The sequence below is a fragment of the Poromitra crassiceps genome (assembly GCF_964638095.1).
Source record: "Poromitra crassiceps genome assembly, chromosome: 25".
NCBI classification, from domain to species: domain Eukaryota; kingdom Metazoa; phylum Chordata; class Actinopteri; order Beryciformes; family Melamphaidae; genus Poromitra; species Poromitra crassiceps.
This window is the reverse complement of record NC_139649.1, coordinates 16519155-16534217: the sequence shown is the minus strand read 5'-3', so window position 1 is coordinate 16534217 and position 15063 is coordinate 16519155. Positions and strand designations below refer to the sequence as shown.

The 15063-nt window shown below is 46.0% G+C and overlaps 1 protein-coding gene across 1 annotated transcript in view; it reads left to right on the top strand.

Moving 5' to 3' along the window:
• The window catches only part of chd6 (chromodomain helicase DNA binding protein 6), a 131879-nt gene that overhangs the window by 103634 nt on the left and 13182 nt on the right, over nt 1-15063 (top strand). The window contains exons 39-44 of the mRNA XM_083660606.1: nt 938-1280; nt 2254-3864; nt 5630-5781; nt 9111-9362; nt 10002-10673; nt 13343-13564. Coding sequence (XP_083516732.1) covers nt 938-1280; nt 2254-3864; nt 5630-5781; nt 9111-9362; nt 10002-10673; nt 13343-13564 — 3252 coding nt within the window. The remainder of the gene's footprint in view (nt 1-937; nt 1281-2253; nt 3865-5629; nt 5782-9110; nt 9363-10001; nt 10674-13342; nt 13565-15063) is intronic.

Here is a 15063-nt window from a genome sequence, read left to right as displayed (position 1 = left end):
GCTCGGGAAGCCCTTTGTAGTTGTGTATTACATCGGCTCCACTAGGCCGGAGGCGGGGGTTTAGCCGGGGTGGTGGCTTCCCTCAGTGTATCAATCCTTTTTGGGTCTGCATTTTCAATATAAAACGTAAACTGATTTCAGTGAGTCTCTCAGTACTTTTTGAACATTTTCAGCAATTTTTTATGAATACCGTGATAATACGATAACCGTATGTGCGTTCCAGGGCTGAGGTTAAGAATAACCCTCATTAGTTTGTTTTGGGCTTTTTGTAGCCTATCTTTTGATCTTTTAGTTAAACCGCTGTACCAGGATATACAGGTGTAGTCATAGTGGCATTGAATTAAGGATGCAGCTAAAAGTCTCATGTTCTTCTTGTCCAGGAATTTAGATATTCTTCTCAAGTACTTTGTCTTTGAGTGGATTTTCCCAATGACAGAGAGGGCCATCGCCTCACTCGACATACACTGGTTCAATTCACATCCCAGATACGTTACACAACACTTTTCCTGTAACTTAATACCATTACATTAAAATCCCTTAATTTATACTTTGATTCAAAAACAATACATTCAGATTTTCCTAAGTGTGGAGATAGTTTGTTGTTGCATAACCATGTGTTTACATTATGAAGCTCTTTGCTAAGTGATGATCTAACTGATTCTAAGCACTCTCCGGTTACCAACAAGGCAGAGTCATCTGCGTACAGAAATAAGCGGGCTGATTCCATGTCATTCCATCTCACTGATGCGAGTCTCTCGTGGGACTTGGTTACACGTTCCCCGCATGTGGAACCTACCTGTTCTGGGTCTTACACGTTCCCCGCATGTGGAACCTACCTGTTCTGGGTCAGTTGTAAAACATAAATAAAGCTGGAAATAAGGTCCAAGTTGTAAAAAAAACTGAATTCTCCTTGAATTGATCATGTTGTTCCCTCCAGGACATTGGTGTGAGTGAGGAACCCAGTGCAGATCCATCCGACCTGTCAGCAAGCCCCCCTCCGCCCTACGTCCCCCCTCCTCTCTCCCTCTCTGACATCACTGCCCACGAGCCCCAGGATAGTTTGGGCCACTCACATGTCACTGACAGCCTGACCAATCCTGTGGAGGAACACTCACATGTCACTGACAGCCTGACCAATCCTGTGGAGGAAGACGGAGAGGGCCAGGAAGGAGACGCTGGGTTTGAGTTTGACCATAAGGAGGAAGAGGAGGTGCAAGATGTGTCTACAGAGACTATGGAGCAGAATTTGGAAAAGACAGAAGTTCTAGAAGAAGAGTGTGGTATGACATTTTGTTGAGTTTTTATTACACACTAGTTGTTCTGACCTTGAATCTCAGCCTTGACAAATACAAAAAAGAAAACGAACACTAAAACTAAGGTGCAGACCAAGGTAAATTGGGGGCGGGCCTCTGTCAGTGGTTCCTGTGTTTCCCATAGATCTTTGTTTTACGAAGAAGGTGATCATGAATGAGGTGGAGAGAAATGCCTGGCATAAAAATGTTTGAAATAATTTGGGTTGCTATAGACGGTTTTCACCAGAGCGCAACCCCACAGCACTTCCTTTTTCTCAGCATTCGGCAAACTGCAGAAATATTCACTCGACATCGTTACTTTTGGTTTCGCTGCTCAGCTGTATAGACGGTTTTCACGGAATGGTCAGTCCTGCACTTGAATGTTTTTTTTTTCTTTTATGTCCATAGCAAACACTGCAACAGGAAGTGAGCGGGGGTTCAATTTAGAATGTTTTTGTTAAGTTAAAACCGTCTATAAAGATTATTATTGTTATTGTTATTACTAGTGCAATACCCATGCCCCCCCCCCCCCCCTCCCATGGGTACATCTCCTTCCCACATTCATACATCATGCTCTCCCATACTTCACCTCCCCACCGATTGGTGCAGTACCCGTTACGCAGTGTCCGTTCCCCTCCCCCTTGACATCACTGATGATGTCACAATGAAAATATAAAATATCGCTGTAGCTCCCCCTGTGGGTGCATTTCTCTATAATATTTTTTTTTCTCGCACTGCACTCCCCAAGTTTGAAATCTATCCGAACAACGGTTCTGGAGATACACGAAGGACAGGCAGACAGACATACAGACACTGCTGGAATTATAGTATAGATAGATAGATAGATTATTATTATTAAATTAGCAAAGCCCTAATAGTCCCCTGTAACTTTTATTGAATGTATAATAAGCTAAAATTATTTCCACGCACTGCTTAACACCTCCATTGTTTACGCTCACAGGTGCGGACCAAAGCTTTGGGCCGTTGAATCAACCTATGGAAAGGCCACAGATGGATGGGATAGAGGCAGAACTGGGCCTGGGAGAACAGGACGAGGCAGTGGAGGTCTCAAACCAACCGTGTCAAGAACTCAAAGAGAGCCTTGATCAGAGGGAGTATCACGAGGACTTACCCCAAGTAGTGCACCCTTACCTGGGGAAGCTGGAGCAAGATGTGAACCTTGCATGTCCCGAGCCTATCGAAGAACCTGGAGAGGAGGTGGATGGGTTGATTTTGTATCAGAGGGTTGAGGAGGAGGCGATGGAAAACTCACTCGATACCGAAACCTCAACGGGAAGGGTGACTGGAGATTTTCGGGAAGCAGGAGGAATTCCAGAACATCCCAAAGAGAATGACCTAGCAGATCAAGTGGATGAGATCTCAGAGGGGCAGGTGGATCAGGCTTCTCTCATGGACGTTCCCATGGTTGAACGCTGTGATGAAACCGCAGAACAGGCCATGGAACAATTAGACACTAAACCACCAGCGATGGAACTGGAGAGCATTTACACAACCTGCCCTTCCACCTCCACCTCATCCCCTACAGTTACATTAAAGTCTGTTGCAAAGAGCCACAGTGGAGCTCGAGTCAAAATGGAGTTTTTCGTGGATCAGCAGAGCTGTGAAGGTAAAGCTGAAGATCTAACCTTACCTAATGACAGCAGAGACTCTAAACACAGAACTCTAGGGTTCTCGCTTGATCCAGAAAGTAAGGGGAGCAAGCTTGATCATCTAGGGGTACCTGAAGACATCTGCGACCAAAAACCAGGCCAAAACAAACTTGCTCCTACTCTAACCACAGACAGTATTGACACCAAGCTGGAACATGTGAAGTTTTCTCTTGTACCGGACAGCTGTGGTGAGAACAAGCCAGACCTGCTGGAGCTGCCAATCAAGACAGAGGAGACAAAGACGGAGGCTGCAGAGGAAGGACTGCCCATTTACCCTGATAGCTCTGAAGTCAAACCCAGAAAACTTCTTGCTTATTCCATCAAGTCAGAAGGCTCGGTCACCAAAGCTGAGCAATTGGACTACTCTATAAAACCAGAAATATTGGAGAACAATGCTGAAGATCTAAGCCATCCCATGAAGCCTGAAAGATTGGACAGCAAACCAGAAGTTCTCCAGCTTGCAGCCTACTCAGATAGCACTGAGATCAAACCTGAAGTCAAACCAGAAGGTCTAGCATTTTCTGCTCATCCAGATGGCTCCGAGCTCAAGCCTGAGGCCAAACCAGAAGGTCTAGGATTTGCTGCGTATCCACATGGCTCCGAACTCGAGCCTGAGGCCAAACCAGGAAGTCTAGGCTTTGCAGCTTACCCTGATAGCTCTGAGATCAAATGTGAGGCCAATCCAGAAGCCCTTGAGTTTGTAACCTACCCTGATAGCTCTGAAATCAAACATGAGGCCAAACCAGAGGGCCTTGGGTTCTCCGCTTACCCTGAGATCAAAGCAGAGGCCAAGGAGGAACTGTTGGAGGCCGACAGCACAGTTCTCACCCCAAAGCTAGAGCAGGTAGATGGGCTGGTAGAGAGCACAGGGTACGTGAAGGAGGAGAGGCCAGAATCACCAGGTATGATCGCTCAGACTTGAGCTAATAAAAAATAAAGATTTATTTGCGAATGTTAATACATAAAACATATGAATCAAACATTCAATCATCAGGATTCAAGTGTAGAGGAGCATTTCTCATGAATATTGGACAGCACAGTGGCTCAGTGGTTAGCACTGTTGCCTCACAGCAAGAAGGCTCCGGGTTCAAACCAGGTCCTTTCTGTGTGGAGTTTGCATGTTCTCCCCATGTTCGTGTGGGCTTCCTCCGTGTGCCCCGCTTTCCTTCCAAATACATGTATGTTAGTGTTAATACTCCTGTCAGTGCCCCTGACCAAGGCACTGGCAATCGAACTGGAGTTGTTCCTGGGCACTGTAGTTCTATCGTATTGTATTGTTTTTTGGTCACTTAAAGTAAAGCATAAAGGACAACCTATACTGGTGTACATACTGCAAACATCATACAACTTACACATTTAAATCAGCATTACGATTGTACAATGATAGGCTATAGGATTTGTGTGCATTGATATCAGTGAATTTAGAATATTTGTATGATTCGTATTTTTTATGTAGCCTATTAACATGCCCAAATTTCCGACAACATCATTAGCTTAGCTTGTTAGCTAAAGCTAAACATTTTTATTGAATGGCAAGATAAGTCAATGTTACATCAAGATAAACTACTGATGTTGTTTGACATTTGGGTATGTTAAGCCGACATACGCCAATCATGATGTGTGATGTTGTGGCGTCATCTGTACGTGCAGGACCCCGAACGCATCTGGTACCTACACCTGCATCCACGGCTGCCCGTTCATTTGCTGGAAAAATTCCACCGGGTGATGCTGCAAAACGCCGCCTCCGGCGCAATTTTGCCAGCTCATATGGCTCTCCATCCGACTGTCCGTGGATGTGGGCCGGGGACCCCGTCAGGTGGATGTGGGCATACAAAAATGACCATGTACAATTTGTGGTTTGAACAAACACCTATTCGAGCCGGCAAAAGCCCGCGTTTTGCATCACCTGCGAGACTTTAGCCAGCAAATGAAGAGGGAGCTCTGGGTGCAGGCAACATGGAGGAAAGTTAATCATTCTTCATTTGCATATAGATAGCCTTCCAGTCAGATCCTTTGCCGCTCCAGCATCTGAAAGTAATATATGAAGGGTGGTGAGAGAGACGTTAACTTTTTTGATCCCGTTTGAATTGTGCCACGGGGTACACATATCCATATCTATTGTCAATGTAAAAGATAAGTTTGCAAGTCAAAGTCACGAGAGATGTAGACGATTGAGGGGTTTCGTACAAAACTAAACCTTACGTTTCAGTTTCAGGACAAACTGCGACTTTCTTGACATGCATAGTTATCTTTTAAATTGACAAAATTTACATTGTGGACCTCATGGCACAATTCAAAAGTATCACCAGCATTCATCCACTTTGGCTCCCTCTACTCCCCACGTTGCAATGATGCAAATTCTTCCTTTAAGACCGAACTAACATTCTAGTTGGTAACAATATTATGATAACCAAGATCCCAGACTATATCTAGTCTCACAGCACAATATAAATTTAGATATTATCGCCCAGCCCCAACCGGGATTCACAGGGTGAAACGTCTTGTCACTTATATTTGCTAGGTATAAACAATATGTCCACATGAATGAAGTCATTATTGTTGAAGTTTCATTGTGATTGTATGAATTTCATTGTGATTATAGTGTATGATTCAAATTTCAAAACGAGACAAATGATTGAACTCAAACTGTGTCCTCCTATTCCGTAGTGTGCGTGGTGGAGGGGTACGCAGGCAGCCCCAGGTTTTCAGCTCATCTCTCCATGTGTGAGCTTCCTGACAGCCTCCATGACTCCAGGGAGCCCACCATCGCTCAGCTGTTGCAGGAGAAAGCACTTTACTCTTTCTCCGAGTGGCCCAAGGTAGTGCCCTGTCAATCACCACTCTATACAAACACCTGTCAATCAAGACTATACAAACACCTCCTGTCAATCAAGACTCTATACAAACACCTCCTGACAATCAAGACTCTATACAAACACCTGACAATCAAGACTCTATACAAACACCTCCTGTCAATCAAGACTCTATACAAACACCTCCTGTCAATCAAGACTATACAAACACCTCCTGTCAATCACCACTCTATACAAACACCTCCTGTCAATCAAGACTATACAAACACCTTCTGTCAATCACCACTCTATACAAACGCCTCCTGTCAATCAAGACTATACAAACACCTTCTGTCAATCACCACTCTATACAAACACCTCCTGTCAATCAAGACTATACAAACACCTTCTGTCAATCAAGACTATACAAACACCTGACAATCAAGACTCTATACAAACACCTCCTGTCAATCAAGACTATATACAAACACCTCCTGTCAATCAAGACTCTATACCAGGGGTGCCCAACCTTTTTTGACCCAAGATCTACTTTTCAAGTAGCCAGCCTCCCGAGATCTACCAGTCCAGTTTCAACATCGCAAACGCACACACATCGTTTCCAGCCTGCAGTAACTAACCTCACAACACTTTCTCGTTGTCCCACAACCACTTGACATTAGGGCTGTGAATCTTCACTGGCCTCACGATTCGATTTGATTACGATTCAGAGGGCTACGATTCGATTACGATTATCGATGCATCTCGATGCATCTTAAATCGATGCATCACTTTTCTTCCCCAATACATGATTTATTTTTTCTCACTTTCTTTTTTCTCACTTTGTGGCTACTTTTAACACGTTCACTGCCAATGACGTGTTAATACGTCAAAAAAAATCCAACGGTTGACTGCCAATGACGTGTTAATACGGTGGGATGTGCATCTAACCCTTTTACATCTTCTATATAAATATGGGAGCCACCGAACGTGTACAACCCATTCCACCGACCCACTAAGTGGCGACAGTGCTCTCCAGACTAGAAAAAGCCAGCCAAAACTGCAGGGGAACGCGCGATGAAACCATTCTCATACTGTAAAATGGATTGGCGAAAACGCTTTCGTTTTCGCGCTGGTTGCTGGCGGTGGGGGATTGCAAATTTGCATAATAGATTATGGGTGCAACACACTTTGAAACACGCAGCATAAATAAGACCAGAATCGCAAAAGCTTCATCAAAGCTCTCAACCGAAATCCCAAGAAACGAGCGAGCCCATCCAGACTTGCCCAGCGGCCGCCAGCAGACAGGAGCAGCAGCAGCCAGCAGAAACTCGCTTGTGACACGCCCGCTGCAGCCAAGAAGAACACACACAGAGGGAGGAGTTTGAAGGAGAGGGGGTTTCCTGCTGTTATGGAGGAAATTACTGTTCAAAACTATTGTTTAGATGTCTGACGTCTTACTGATGCCAAAAATGAATGGTTAAAGTGACTGAATTTCACAAAAAGCTATTTATCTCAGCTTAAATTTTCAGACGCTGAAACCATGCTGTATTCAAGTGCTAATGCCTACATAACTACTAACTCTACAAACTAACTCTTTTAGACAGAGAAAGCACACATTCTATTAGTTCTTTTGAGATATTTTGTGTTCACAAAATCTTAGCAGAAAAGAATCCTCGGGTCTTGAAAGATGAGCCAGAATCCTCAAAAAAACCCTCTGGCAGAAGCTACCTACAGTAAAAAAAAAACGGCTGGCAGTGAATGTGTTAAAATAAAAGTGCATTGATTTTTGACACCCCTCGCAATCGACCTGGGGTCAGTCCGTGGTCGACCAGTAGACCGCAATCGACTGGTTGGGCACCCCTGCTCTATACAAACACCTCCTGTCAATCAAGACTCTATACAAACACCTCCTGTCAATCAAGACTCTATACAAACACCTCCTGTCAATCACCTCTCTATACAAACACCTCTTGTCAATCACCACTCTATACAAACACCTGTCAAACTCAAACTTCCTTTTCAGTAGATCAAAGGATGCAAAATGACCACTCACTATGGCTATTAAATTAAATAATGTGAATATTAATATCCAATAAATCTAGTGCTGCACGATTAATCTAATCGCAATCGCAATCGCGATGTCAGCACGTGCGATTACATAACCGCAAAAGTGTGCGATTATTATCATTTTTTCACGTCTTTTTGAGTGTGTGCGTGTCCTCTAACGTTACACGCGACGCAGCAAACACACGTTTCTCTGCCATCACACTGTGGGCATCAACACTAGCGGGAGGCTTCTCCCATGCACTCCCGCAAATAAGTAATGTTATGCGCAGCAAAGTTACATCTTACCGAGAGGGAGAAAGAGAACATCCATGATCGCTAACAGCTAGCTATGCTAATAACTAGCTCGCCGTTCAGAAACGCATGTAAACAGCCATGTGATCAGTGAGAACGTCAGTAAAATAAGGAGAGAGCTGCAGGTGCTTATGCAGAACTAGTGCACGATTAAGTGCACAGTGGGTAATGACCCGCTGTGATGAAGAATATAGCGAGATTAACAAGGTTGATAGCAAAACACTGTCGCAGCTGCCAGCAGCAGCACCTCCAGGCTTCAACTAGCGTTTAGCCTGTCACATGACGCCTTCATGGTCCCTCGATAAAGTCTGCAGAAATATGCACGTTACCTCGCCTCTCTCAAGAAGCGTCACGTGAGTGTGGCGTTTAAGGCCATCTGTCACTACAAAAGAAATAAACGGGGTGTATCATTAGTATTACTGGACAGACATGTAACTAACTTTGCCAGTCTGAGCCATCTTCTATGTGCTGTAACACAGTGCAGTTTCTATTTTTCTGGTGTTTGTTTTTTACATGTTTGGGACAGGCAAATGTCTCAAAATGTTTTATTTTTTTGTAAAGATAATTTTATTTAAAATTGTTTTATTTATTTAGTTTTAATATATTTTAAATTGTAACATATTTCATGTATTTTAGTCTGTGATACGTGAAACCGTGGTATTTTTGTCCAAGGTTATCATACCGTCAAAAACTCATGCCGGCACATCCCTAGATACCTCTTGTTTATTATATCGCAATCACAATCGCAATCGCAATATTGTCCACCCTAATCGCTAATCGCACCTTTCCCCCAAATCGTGCAGCACTAATTAAATCCTATCCACACACACCTCTAGTCCGCAAAAATATTGTCAATTTTAAACCAGTCCACGGTGCAAAGAAGGTTGGGAACCCCTGCTGAGTGTTGCTGACTTCAAAATTGGCCGTTTGAAACCCATTCACTTTATCTTCATGCCCGTAAGTTTGTCTAATATTTTGTTGTTGCTTGCCCCCCGTAGGACCGGGTGATCATCAACCGCCTGGACAGCATCTGCCACGCCATCCTGAAGGGGAAATGGCCTTCATCTAGTCAGCAGTACGATTCTCCCAGCTCCCTAGCTGCCAACCCCTGCCTGGCCACCAGCCTGGCCCAGCACCAGCACCACCACCACCACCGAGCGGGCTTCCTCCCTACGGCTCAAGCCCGCCTCCAGCAGCCAAACCCTGGGCTGGCGTTCCAGCTCCCTCCCCCTCTCACAAGACTACCTAAAGTGAGAACATTGAATTGATGAGTGAAAGAATCCCCCTTGTTGTACATGAATGTATCTTCCATCTGCATGTATCTCCATTATCTCATGCCATGCTTCATACAAGTGGTGTCCAGTTTGTAGCACTAAATGCTCCGGCTTGTTGTGGCTCTAACTGCTGATTTCAGACCGCTGCTATTGCGCTAGAAGCCTGGTACAAAATCTCCAACTCAAATTTAAGTCCTTTAAACTTGGTCCTTTAAAGCCCCCGCAAATATTGCGGAAATTTAATTTGCATTAATTATTGCGATCGCAAAATAGCAATTTCCTGCAATGCATATAAACAGCTTAGATCAGGGAGCAGATGAAAGACATTGATCTCACTCCCTAGCTCCTGCTTTCAGAGTCAAACACTCCAGGCCTTGATTTAACTCATCAGGAACTTGGCACATTTTCCAAAGAGGAAACATCACGTCCAAGAGAATATAAATGACTAATCGGATCATAAATCAATCCATTTGATTACGTTAATATCTGTGAAGGAATTCGGCTGGTCTTTGTACCCAGGTCCATTGTGTTGTCTGTCCATATGTATGTTTAACGACGGCATCATCTCTCTGCCATTCTTTGTCTGCCCCTCACCCACCCTGTCCCCCCTGACAGTCCAAGCCGCGGGGCGGGGCATGCGGGCGCGGAGCTTGGCGCCTCACCTCCTTGCCTCTCTTACAGGAGAGGCTGGTGGCTCCTCCGTTCCTCCCTGAGCTCAAAGCAGCCGGCGGGCGGAGGCCTTACGACTACCAAGCCGCAGCTGCCCAGATGTTAGCCGCTAACGTCGACTACCAAGCGGCCGCTGCAGCCGCCCAGGTGTTGGCTGGTAAAACACCGTGCCACAGCCCCTCCACCGGGGGGGAGGGGCCACTGGTGGCTCCGCCCTCTCACCGCAGCGGCGCCATCTTGATTAACGGCTGGCAAGAGACGGCCATCGACCTCACCAAGCCACCCGGAGAGGTAACTGGCACGGGGGGCATGGAGACAGTTGAAGGGTCAGGAATGGGCCATCATCACCAGGGTCACAAGCTGCCCCCCCCACCTCCCATCACGGCGCCCTTACCGGGCTGTGTGGGGATGGACATGCAGGGCATCCTGCAGGGCTCTGTGGGGATGGACATGCAGGGCATCCTGCAGGCCGGACTCATCCACCCCGTGACGGGACAGATCATTAACGGCCTCAGAGGAGATGACTCGCTGAGGAGGAGACGAGGGAGGAGGAGAAATGTGGAGGCACTTTACTCTGAGTTCACCAAGAGCCGAGGGCTGCACCTCTCTGAAACACAGGTGGGTAGAGGGCTGCACCTCTCTGAAACACAGGTGGGTAGAGGGCTGCACCTGTCTGAAACACAGGTGGGTAGAGGGCTACCTCTCTGAAACACAGGTGGGTAGAGGGCTGCACCTGTCTGAAACACAGGTGGGTAGAGGGCTGCACCTCTCTGAAACACAGGTGGGTAGAGGGCTGCACCTGTCTGAAACACAGGTGGGTAGAGGGCTGCACCTCTCTGAAACACAGGTGGGTAGAGGGCTGCACCTCTCTGAAACACAGGTGGGTAGAGGGCTGCACCTGTCTGAAACACAGGTGGGTAGAGGGCTGCACCTGTCTGAAACACAGGTGGGTAGAGGGCTGCACCTGTCTGAAACACAGGTGGGTAGAGGGCTGCACCTGTCTGAAACACAGGTGGGTAGAGGGCTGCACTTGTCTGAAACACAGGTGGGTAGAGGGCTGCACCTGTCTGAAACACAGGTGGGTAGAGGGCTGCACCTCTCTGAAACACAGGTGGGTAGAGGGCTGCACCTCTCTGAAACACAGGTGGGTAGAGGGCTGCACCTGTCTGAAACACAGGTGGGTAGAGGGCTGCACCTGTCTGAAACACAGGTGGGTAGAGGGCTGCACCTGTCTGAAACACAGGTGGGTGGAGGGGTGCACCTGTCTGAAACACAGGTGGGTAGAGGGCTGCACCTGTCTGAAACAGGTGGGTAGAGGGCTGCACCTGTCTGAAACACAGGTGGGTAGAGGGCTGCACCTGTCTGAAACAACAGGTGGGTAGAGGGCTGCACCTGTCTGAAACACAGGTGGGTAGAGGGCTGCACCTGTCTGAAACAACAGGTGGGTAGAGGGCTGCACCTGTCTGAAACACAGGTGGGTAGAGGGCTGCACCTGTCTGAAACACAGGTGGGTAGAGGGCTGCACCTGTCTGAAACACAGGTGGGTAGAGGGCTGCACCTGTCTGAAACAACAGGTGGGTAGAGGGCTGCACCTTATGAGAAATCTCAGCTACAGTCCACTGATGGATGACATGACAACCAATAGTATGACAGAAATCGATCATATTTACACAACCATGAACCCACAAGACACTTGTTCATCCATGAGTTTAAGTTTAATTTTGATTAGGGCAGGTGCAGCATGGAAAATGTAAATGTATGGAGAACATGGAGTAAGGTGATATAGGGGGCGAGACATATCTGGCCTTAGCCCTTGTTGAACCTCCTTGGAGGGGTTCACGTCAGGACAGCTGAGGTTTGCTGTATTTTCAGTCCCCCTGAGAGCTTCCATTGCACATGACCAATCACAACTTTTGAAGGTGGAATATGCACCAAGTGAACAAGCAGAAAGGTGGAGTGTGTCTTTATGGAAGCCATCTTTGGAATCAAAATTGGAAAATAATGAATTTGCAGATCAGAGAGGTCAACCAGATCAGATCAGATCAGATCAGAGAGGTAAACCCAAGTTCAAGATCAGATCAGATCAGAGAGGTCAACCCAAGTTCAAGCTTTTTGCTTTGTAAAAGTGGATCATCTGTCATTTTGAGATGCACCAAACAAGTAATATAGTATTCTGTGCTAGGTTTGCCTTAGGGTTATAGCTGCAGTGCACCTTTTTAATTTTAGGTTTATATATTTTCATTCAGGAAGTAAAATACATGTATTTTGTCAGTTAAATGTGTTTCATTTTATTTCTTATTTTAATTTTGTAAATAAGAACCATGATGGTCGGTGTCCTGACCATATTAATTTGACGTACTTTTATAAGCTTGCTTTTACTTAGTTTTTGTGTTTATATTGATTGCTATTATCTTTCTCCTCCAATGTTATATTGTCTGTTATATTGTGTCTTTATTTATTGATTTCCTTGGATGTTGCTCTGCGAAGCACTTGGCAACTGTGTTTCTGAGAGTGCTTCATAAATAAAATAATTATTATACCTATGGGCCCTAGAATGGTCTTATAGGAGAGAAGTGCAAGGAAAAAATAAGTGAAACAAAAGTTGGGTTTCCATCCAAGTGTCTCGCAAATTTGAATCATATTTTCAGAAAATCAGCAAAAGAAAATGCGAAATGATGTGCGTTTCCATCCACTACTATTATGCCAATATTGGGAGGTGTGCTGTCTGCCTGCTGATTAAAACCCGAAACGTGCCATTGTCTTGCTGGCAGCGACCGAGGAGACCCGGCCCGGCCCCTGCCCCCACACCCGTAGGACGTGAGAGTGAAGACCGGGCCGAGGCACACCGGAACCCCCCTCCACCACTAGTGCGTGCAAGGAAACCTTTCCACCCACGGAATGATATCCTCAGGGTTGCCTCAGTGACTGGCTGAGGAGGAACCTTGTGAGGGCCGATGCACCGTAGGGGCCCAACTCTCGTTTAACGAGAGGTAACCGAGAGACAACAAAAGATTCACTTCAGTCGTTTCCACTGCATGAGTCACATTTAGCTTTGATCGATATGCCATCTTTTCCACCTCCCCCAAGCGTAAAAACTTTTTTGCATAACTTTCTTTTTTAGAATTTTCCAATCAGGTTTTCCATGTGCAAATTGAAAATTGGCATAAAAACAGGTGGATGGAAACCCACCTAAAGACAAGCATTTTTTTAATAGCTTTGAAGCAAAATAACTATTTGGTCCAGATTGCAGCTTGGCAGCCTGTGTGATAGCCCCTCTCCCCCCACAGGGCCGGGTGGAGGCTGTGTCCTCCTCCACCTCCTCTCCATCACCCTCTCCCTCGGAGCGACCCGCAGCTCCGCCCACACCCTCCTCCTCAGACTCCGCCCCCGCCCAGACGCCCCTCCAGCCTGAGGGTGTGGCCATGGACAGAGAGGCGGCCAGCAAAGGCCTGATGGAGTGGCTGAGACAGAACCCTGGCTACAGCATGGACGTGCCCAACTTCAACCACGTAAGTCTGCTGCTTTCTTTTGCCCTGCATTTGTTTTCACTGCAGCGCCAAATCCAGCCAGACCAATCAGAAGATAGTTCCCTCCGTGGCTTGGAATTATTTACTTTTTCAGCAGTATATAATTTATTAGTCTCGACGCCAGACCCATGAGAGTTCTTACACTGATATACTATGTTACTGCATACTGCAGATCTCTCTCTGGGTCTGATACACTATGTTACTGCATGCTGCAGATCTCTCTCTGGGTCTGATACACTACGTTACTGCATGCTGCAGATCTCTCTCTGGGTCTGATACACTACGTTACTGCATGCTGCAGATCTCTCTCTGGGTCTGATGCACTACGTTACTGCATGCTGCAGATCTCTCTCTGGGTCTGGGACACTTTCCCTCAGCCGGCTGGTTATGGGAGGGAACCCATAACCAGTGATGGATTCAGTCTTCCCCAATCAGTAACGACTTTGCGATCAGATGACACAGGAGGCGCAGCCCATTTTTCGAACTGCGATCTCATCGGTGCTACGACCTGTCACTCATTCAATTTCAACCCGCCTTCAAAAACCAGCAATGGCTGTGAACTGGCACAGACTCATTTATGTAATATGCGGAGCGCAGCGATTCAATGTAATATTTGAGTCTGGGGAGAGACTAATAATTTATTAACTTCTACGGTGGAGAATCTGGAGATGTTGCGCCATGGGCACACTTTGGGGGGTGTGACCAAACTCATGCCGAAATTCGGCACGGAACTCTCTCAGGTCCCCAGCAGCGCACCTCCCAAGTTTGAAGTCGATTTGACGAACGCTTCTGGAGATACATGAAAGCCATGTTCTGATGGGTCAAACGCTTCTCGAGATACATGAAAGCCATGTTCTGATGGGTCAAGCGCTTCTCGAGATACATGAAAGCCATGTTCTGATGGGTCAAACGCTTCTCGAGATACATGAAAGCCATGTTCTGATGGGTCCAATTGCACTAAATTCGACTGCACCTTCTTGGGTCCCCAGCAGCACACTCCAAGGTTGAAGTCGATCGGATGAACTGTGTATAATAAAATCAAGAACAAATAAAAGTATAGAAAAGGATGAAAAGATTGCGCAGGTGCAGAGACAAGAAACCCTAATGGGCTTATGTGAGGTATCTTACCTAAAAAATCAAACCAATATTAGCAGCAATTACATCAAAACATACAATATAAACAAAAACGAGAGAAGGACAAACAAAAATAATAGCAAACACAATTGAACATACAACATAGTGTGTAATGTGCGCCGACTATGTGTGAGTCAACAGAGGTTCTGAGATTGGATTTATACGAGTTGATGGATGAGCGCGTTTGGCTATGTTGTCCCTGGTTTGAATCTGAACCAGCCAATAGGGATGCACAATATATCGGCAATCATATCGGTATCGGCCAATGATAGTCATTTTTTAATACATCGGTATCGGTCCGATGAGAAAAAAATAAATATAGGTTATCGGCCATTGATTTATGATGA